The sequence below is a fragment of the Octopus bimaculoides genome, chromosome 13 (genome assembly GCF_001194135.2).
Source record: "Octopus bimaculoides isolate UCB-OBI-ISO-001 chromosome 13, ASM119413v2, whole genome shotgun sequence".
Classification (NCBI taxonomy): domain Eukaryota; kingdom Metazoa; phylum Mollusca; class Cephalopoda; order Octopoda; family Octopodidae; genus Octopus; species Octopus bimaculoides.
The window spans coordinates 45,029,166-45,037,978 of NC_068993.1; the positions used below are offsets into that span (position 1 = coordinate 45,029,166).

General features: G+C 36.7%; 1 protein-coding gene across 3 annotated transcripts in view; it reads left to right on the forward strand.

Moving 5' to 3' along the window:
• The window catches only part of LOC106880692 (myotubularin-related protein 8), a 223,581-nt gene that overhangs the window by 203,845 nt on the left and 10,923 nt on the right, over positions 1-8,813 (forward strand). For all 3 annotated transcript variants that reach the window (XM_014930780.2, XM_014930764.2, XM_014930771.2), the window contains exon 7: positions 7,116-7,248. In XM_014930780.2, coding sequence (XP_014786266.1) covers positions 7,116-7,248 — 133 coding nt within the window. The remainder of the gene's footprint in view (positions 1-7,115; positions 7,249-8,813) is intronic.

Here is an 8,813-nt window from a genome sequence, read left to right on the forward strand (position 1 = left end):
GCCTTCAGTATTTGTCCTTTAGGCAGTTGGAAAACTTGGCATACAAGTTTCACCTTCTTTCTGCTATGATCGCCTACTGGCTGCATGGAGTGGCTCTTCTCAAGGCATTAGAGTTTGTAATTCTGTTTCTGTAGGATCTTGAGTATTCTGTGTAGACACCATCGATAGAATGCATTCAATCTCTAACTAATCTTGGCAGTCATTTTCCAACCGTTTCCTACAGACTGCTTTTAGCCAATAATGATGTCAGCACTTATCATGATGATGATGGCTATTATGATGACTAGTTTAATAATCCTTTCTAATTTTGGTACAAGGCTTGCAATTTCAAGGAGAAGAGTAATTTGGTAACATCATCTTCAGTGCTTGACCGTTCTTTTTTTTTTTTTATTGGCCCCTAAACCATGAAAGGCTGTATTTGAATTCAAAATGTTAAGAGCCAGAAGAGATGCTGTTAAACATTTCGTCTGGCACAATAACAATTCTGCCAGCTTTCCTCCTTGATGACTAGGATAATAGTGATGACAAAGATGATGATGATGATGACAAAGATGATGATGATGATGATGATAATGATGATATTCAATAAATAAAGAAATAGGTTTTTCCTATTCTCCCATTGTGTGCAGAAATAACTCGATGTCTAATGTAAATAGTCATTAAAAAAAAATTGTTTTTATTTTTATTTTATTTAAATTATTACAATTTCTTTTGGTGTCAATTAATTTCCAAACCGTTTTAGGCATCATTAGAAATGTCCAGATGTAAACCAATTACTTTTCTGGCATCTTGAGTATGTTTGGGATATTTACAAGTAAATCTACGAGGAAAACTGCCAAAATTGTTTCCAAGTTTTTTGAAAAGTTTATTGATTACCTTGTCTATAGTTTATTTTGGTCTCTCTTTCTCTCTCTCTCACACACACATACCACAATACAAGTACATTTCTCTTTTGTCTTTTTCTTCTCTTTCTACTTTTTACTATTCTGTGTGTGTGTGTATGTGTGTGAGAGAGAGAGAGAGTGTAAACACACACACACACACATACACACACACACACACACACACATTTAAAAAATGTGTTTTTGCAAAAGATTCTTGATACTGGTTATTTTTATAGACACAAGTATGGCTATGTGGTAAGAAGCTTGCTTTCTAACAACATGGTTCCAGGTTCAGTCCTACTGCATGGCACCTTGGGCAAGTGTCTTTTGCTATAGCCTCAGGCTGACTGAAGCCTGTGAGTGGATTTGGTAGACAGAAACTAGAAGAAGCCCATCCTGTGTGTATGTGTGTTTGTGTTTGTATGTGTGTGTGTCTGTGTTTGCTCCCCATCACAGTTTGACAACGGTTTATGTCCCTGTATCCTAGCAGTTTGTCAAAAGAGACCAATAAAATAGGTACCAAATTTAACAAAAAATTAAGTGTTGGGATTGATTCAGTCAACTAAAATTTCAAATGGTAAAAGTAAGTCTTCTGCTTTATCAAAATAGATCATTATGTTTCTTTTCAGTTTCAATTAACAACTAATTAATGTCTTGAAGAAAAACAATACAATATTGAACATTTAAAGTTGTTCTGAAGAATTATTATTTAAACCAATAATTTGAAGAGCTGATATTATTGATTATGTAAAGTTGTCCTCAAGAATGGCCATCAAGTTGACCCAATAACTTGTGGGAATATAAATATAAAAAATATAAATATGAATATAAAAATATATAAAATCTAAAAAATGAGACTATAAAAAACATCGAAAATATTTGAAATTGTCCTCAAATATTCTAATATAAACCAGACAAGGAGAAAAATGATAGGAAAATTTATAAATGTGAGCCTGATAAAAATTTAAAAGAAATTTTGTTTATTAGCTGTTTTATTTTGTTTTTTAGCCAACGTATTTGATGGCTTAAAAGCTAAAAGATGCATGGGCATATCAGATGCATGCGCATATCAGATGCATCTCAATTGCAGCAGCACATATTCATGAGAAATAGTTTTTAGTGCATCTGGAAATTTGAAGCAGAAACTGTGTGGAAGCACGCTCATTTGGTTTGTAGCTGGTCTAATTCAAAGGTGTAACTAACGTTGTCATATATTGTGTCATACTGATACGGCCTGAGAATTATGTTAAGGGTGCACGTGTCTTTGGAATACTCAGCCACTTTTCTGCTAATTCTATCTAAGGATTATGTTATGGGTACACGTGTCTGTGAAATAATCAGTCATTTACTTGCTAATTTAATGAGCAGGCAGTTCAGCTGATCTAGCAAATAATGAATGCTTGTTGTGGAAACCAGTGAAGGATTCATTGTCAATTACAGTGATTATATAATGTTGTACAATTTCATTAATTCTGGTGTGATGACTGCCTCATTAAAAAAAATAATTGCCTTTTCATGTGGTGTCTTTTACAAACACACACACACACACACACACACACACACACACATGCATACACTTATTCATATACTCTCACCTATACCTGCTACAAATCCTGTAAAATGAACCAAGAGAAGAAGTGATTAACATTCATACATGCAAGCCTGCATGTGTTTGTGTGTGTATGCATGCATGTGTGTGTGTGTGTGGGGGGGCATGTGTGTGTGTGATAGGGTGAGGTTGAATGGGGGAAAAGAAAGAAAGACAGAAAGAAAGAAAGGATAACTGTAGAGGTAAGGAGTTGATGATTTGGAAATTTGTTGTGAGTTGAAAAGAAACTGATGATGGTTTTTATCATCAAAAACAGATTTTAGGAACAGCAACAGAAAAAAAAAAATAAAAAGTAATAAATGAAATTAAAAAAATTACATTTTGTTTTTTTCTTTTATTATCCCCTCAATTGCATTTTATTTTATTCCTGCCTGCTTTGAGTTCCTTTGTGTTCTTTGGAACTTCATACAAAACACACAACTTTCTTTCAAGGCTGTTGTTTAATTCTTCTCTGTTAACAAATAGCATAGCACTTTGGGATGACAGTAGCATAATCATGTAATGCATGACACACAGACACAAACACATACACGCACGTGTGTGTGTTCAAAGAAACATACATTTATCTCATGTACAAATGCATGCATGCACACATATGCACATGTGCATCCTCACTCACAATGTATGCACACACACACACACACACACACACACACACACACACACACACACTCTTCCATTACACACAGTGAATACTGAAATCTATTTAAGTTTATTTACAGGAAAGATCTCTCTACAGAAAGTCATTAGTTACCAAAATACTCCAGTTCTCTAACTACTCCTGAACTAATCTCTCTTTTAATTTCCTCATCTTATTGATTGTCAGTTTGTTTGTTGTTTTTATTATTATCATTTTGCAAGTGCACTTCTGGTGTTGTTGCACTTGTTGCTATCTGCCTTTGATTGCATTTAGTTTCCCTAGCTTTGTGATCATTGTCATCATTTTTACCATCCACTTATCCATGCTTGCGTGGGTTGGACAGAATTTGTTGAGGAGGATCTTTTTACAGCTAGATGCCCTTCCTGTCACCAACCCTCATCCGTTTTTTGAGTAAAGTAATAATTCCCCCATGATCAGACATGTTTCTACAGAGGCCTGGTAAGGAATGACACAATTTGCATGACGGTGACACTTGTTTGCAGCTACCATGCAATGTCAAAACAAGGAGACAGTAACACACATGTGCACGCGTATGCACATGACAACCTTCCATGCAATATCTGTCTACTAAATTCACTCACAAGGCATTGGTCAACTCTGAGCTATAGTAGAAGACCCTTGCCCAATGTGTCACATAGTGCTACTGAACCTGAAATCACATGTTTGCAAAGTGAACTTCTTAACCACACAGCCAAGCCTGTACATGTGTATTGTGTATAATGTTTTGTTTGCTTAGCATTAAGGGTTTTCAGTTGTGTAGAATGTATGTTGTGTGAGTTATTGGTATTATAGTGATTTACATTACATTACACATCCAATAGTCTGGTTGACCATTAGGGTACCACTGATGACTTTGCTACCAGATCCCTCCACCCATCTCTGTCTTTTGCCTCTCACACTGTGTCTGTTATCTTTAGGTCTGTCCACTCACAAATATTGTTTTCCCACCTCTTTCTCTGTCTGCCTCTGCATCTGCCACCTTTGACTGTTCCCTGAAGGATTCTTTCAGGCATCCCTGATAAGTGGGTGATATGCCCAGACCACCTAAGCTTGTGTTTCTTTACTGTGGCAAGAAGTTCCTCATAGGGCCCTATTGCCTGCCTTATTCTTCTTTTCACTTCCTTGTTTGTGACACAATCTCTGTATGATATTCTCAAAAGCCTCCTGAAGCATTTCATCTTTGTAGCCGGGGTTCTTCTTTTGATTTCTGCTGTCAGTGTCCATGTCTCACAGGCATACAGGAATGTTGAATATCTAGGAGTATATGTTGTGTTATACTGTTGAGCTTGAAGGCATGTGGTTAAATGGTCAGTGTATTTGGTTTACATTGAGCAGGACACTTTATTTTACATCACTCCAATCCACTTAGCTGGCAGAAATGAGTAAGTAGTACCTGTATTTCAAAGGGCCAGCTTTGGCACATTGTGTCATGTTGAATCTCCCTGAGAACTATGTTACGGGTACACGTGTTTGTGGAGTGCTCAGCATGTTAATTTCACAAGCAGGCTGTTCCATTGATTGGATCAACTGGAACCCTCTTTGTCACAACTGATGGAATGCTAGTTGGTTATATTGTTGGGTAATGATTGGACATAGTATTTGTTGTAATAGTTGTATAATTTTCATCAGATGGTTATTGCGTAGGATCTCACACAGAATATAGGTTATATCTAGTTAAGCTATTTTAGTGGCAGTAACATTGTGAACTCTGGTATGGCTCATACTTTTGCTCATATTTTCTTAAAGATAAAACACAGTGTTCCATTTATTAATTGTACCGTTTTTACTTTTACATATCTTGCTTTTTTTCAATTTTGAAATCCTTGTATTTGGATAGTTTCTCTGCTTCCTTTCATGCAATGTTTACATTAGAGGGGATCATGATGTCTATCAGCATGCATGCATTTTCATTCACATTTGATTATTCTATCCGAGCAGTTTGCTTTGATTTCTGTATCAGTTTGATTAGGCATATCACACAGATGATTATAACTTTTGTCATTGCCCAGAAGTGTGTTTGGTTTATATTTCTACCATTTCTTATCCGTTTTCACATTGAATTGTTGGCATATTGTCCGATGGATATAGCTATCAATTTGATCGTGTCTGTGCATATATTCCAACTTGGCAATGATATTGGACAGCCAGAGATGATGTAGTTAACCGTTTCAAAAAGGTGTTACTATCGTGACATTCTCATTGCTTTTTAACCCAGCACTAGTAGTAGTAGTAATAATGATATTAATAATAATAATAATAATAATAATAATAATAATAATAATAATAATTTCTTTTATTTGCCACCAGGGTGGAATGAGAGAGACAACACAAAGACAGACACAAAGTGTGGGGATTTACATATAATGGAATGATAAAATAATTTGAAAAAAAAAAAAAAAAGCATACACAGTATACAATGAAAAGGAAAGGAAATATAGTATGCATAGTTGAAAAGAAAGCAGGTGGATGATAGACATGTAGCCTTTCTGATACAGGATGACCTCTAGGGATAATCAAGGAACCCCACTGTCTGAGATCTCCCTGAACACCAAGAGCAAGTGCCCCGTCCGATTCCCTTTCTCTGAGTCGTAGGTCTACACTTAAAGAGGTACCATCCACTCTTGCCATTTTCGTAACTTTAACCCACCTTTCAATAAACCTACTTGAGGACAGCACTTCCGTCTCCACCCTCAATTTCCTTTTCAAGTGAAACTTGAAGAAGTCAGTGAGACCTCCACCAAAGAGATAAGTATCTGTCCTCATGCATTTCAGCCTCATCCACCAGAGAAGCTATTTCACCACAGCCACTAAGCAAAGCAAAACTGCCTTGCTTAAAAGAGAGTGGTGGGGTGGGGCAGTCATTACTATGGACTCAGCCGACAGACGGATCTGTCCCACATGTGAAAGTAGCTGTTCATCAGGACACTGAACAGTTTTGTCACTTTGTGCATAATGAGGAGGAGGATAATTTTTTCAAATTTTGGTACAGAGCCAGTAGTTTTTGAGGGGAGGGGGAAGTTGATTACATCAACCCCAGTACTTGACTGGTACTTATTTTATCTGCACTTTTTGTTAGCACCTTTTTCTGTTGTATTTTTGTACTTGTGTGTAGCAATACACTGGTCTTGTGCAGTGTCAGGCCTTCTGTTTTTGCTTATGCTTAATCCAGAGCTTTTGAGCCATTGTTAGCTATCACTCCGGCTTAGTTTCTCTCTGTCAAGTCTTACAGGGTTTTCACCATGGAGTAGTCTTTCTCTCTATTTGTATCTTCAGTATATTTTGGTGTTGTCTTCTGTTTTTCTAACTTTTTCACTTCTTGATTTGTCCTCATCAAAATCTGTTATTTCAGTGTAATTGGTCTCCTGTTTATACTTTCTTTTCCTTCTGTATTTGGGGAAAGCTTTTGCTTCTTTCTTGTACATATTTTTTTTTATAGTTCCTCATTATATTTATCAGTTCTCTTTTGTTTACTCTTTTTTACTGGTCCTACTGTTGTTATCTTGTAATAGTTTTCTATTTCCATTCGGCCCAAATAGTGTTAAAGCACCAGAAAAATATTTTGTGGTATTTGTATCTGTACTTCACATTCTGAGTCCAAATCCCATTGAGGCCAACTGTGCCTGTCATCCTTTTGATGTCCAAAAATTAAGTATCAGTTGAGCACTGGGGCTAATATAATCAACTAGCCCCCTCCCTCAGAATTTCAGGCCTTGTGCTTTTAGTAGAAAGCATCACCACCACCACCACCACCATCATCATCAAGATTATCAATGCTGTGTTAAAGTGGGTTGTAAAGCAATGAAAAGGTCATGATTATGATTACATTTTTGTTTTTGAAACAGTTTTTTTCTTATTTTAGGTTGGAAAGAAAAATGTTACATAATTTGTTTGTATTTTTTTTTGTATATATGACTCAAGAAGATTAAATCCTTAAAAAAATTGTTGTTATTGTTTTTTGTAGATCAATGCTGTTGCTAACAAAGCTGCTGGGAAAGGCTATGAAAAGGAAAGCTTCTATTCCAACATCAAGTTCCAATTTTTGGGAATTGAGAATATCCACGTGATGAGGAGTAGCTTACAAAAACTTCTTGAAGGTATTTTAATCTTTTATTATACATGCCTATGTTCTAGGTGTGACTTTAAACTGCATCTGGTAGTTCCAGGGTTTTTGAGATTGAGGAATCACCTCTCAGTTATTATTGATCCCAGGTCTAATCTGACCTTTCATAGTAGCATCTGTTAGGGTCCCAGCTATTTGTTAATCAGCATCTCATGGAATTGCTCTTTTCTGTATTGAATTGATGCTTTGCCATCATCATCATCATCATCATCGTTTAACGTCCGCTTCCCATGCTAGCATGGGTTGGACGATTTGACTGAGGACTGGTGAAACCAGATGGCTACACCAGGCTCCAATCTGATTTGGCAGAGTTTCTACAGCTGGATGCCCTTCCTAATGCCAACCACTCTGAGAGTGCAGTGGGTGCTTTTACGTGCCACCGGCACAAAGGCCAGTCAGGCGGTACTGGCAACGGCCATGCTCAAAATGGTGTATTTTACGTGCCACCTGCACAGGAGCCAGTCCAGTGGCACTGGCAACGATCTCGCTCGAATGTCTTTACACATGCCAGGAAGGCGACACTTGGCACAGGTGCTATATATATATATCGATCTTCTGAGTGATGTTGGTACTGATTCTGTTAATTTTGTTTAATCCCAGGTAAGCCTCGATAAAGAATACCTTAATCAATGATATTCCACCCATGGTCATCCTATTTTTTTTTCAGACAATATAATCCAGATTACTTTACCCAATGTGTCATTTTTAAGGTGATAGTGTGTAGCATAAGTGATATTTGGCTGTTATTTCTAGCAGCTTTGGCAACTATGTAGAAACTCTCTTATTGGCTTGTTTCTATTGATTTATTTGATGATGGTGCGAATATATCGATCTTGTTGTTTATGATGCAAATGGATTGATTGCCTGCTTGTTGATAGTACCAACATATTGATTTTTTGGTTTGCTGATTATCCCAATGCATTGATCTTCTTTCTGATTTGTCGATAGTACCAATGTATTGATTTTTTTAAATCACATTTAAAGCACTTTGATATCAATAAGGAAACATGGGTTCAGTTCTCACTATTTGCTCACCTTTGTAATTTTTTTTTCCTTTAATCATCCTATTTGCATCTCCAATTTATAACTTGAATTCTCAAAGTCTAACAAGGAAATTTTTTTGTTGTTACTTAACCTGGTAGAAATAGCAGTTAAGATTCTGTCAAAGGAGGAATGTATTGGGTAATGAACCTCTATATAAGCAATGCTTCAAGAAAAGGATGGGCTAAAGCATCTTTGATTATAGGTCCCTTCAGTTGGGATTGACCCAGGGCGAAATAATGACAACAACAATTATTTACTCTTTTTTTTTTACTCTTTTACTCTTTTACTTGTTTCAGTCATTTGAGTGCGGCCATGCTGGAGCACCGCCTTAAGTTGAGCAAATCGACCCCAGGACTTATTCTTTGGAAGCCTAGTACTTATTCTATCGGTCTCTTTTGCCGAACCGCTAAGTTACGGGGACGTAAACACACCACCATCGGTTGTCATGCGATGCTGGGGGGACAAACACAGACACACAAACATATACACACACAT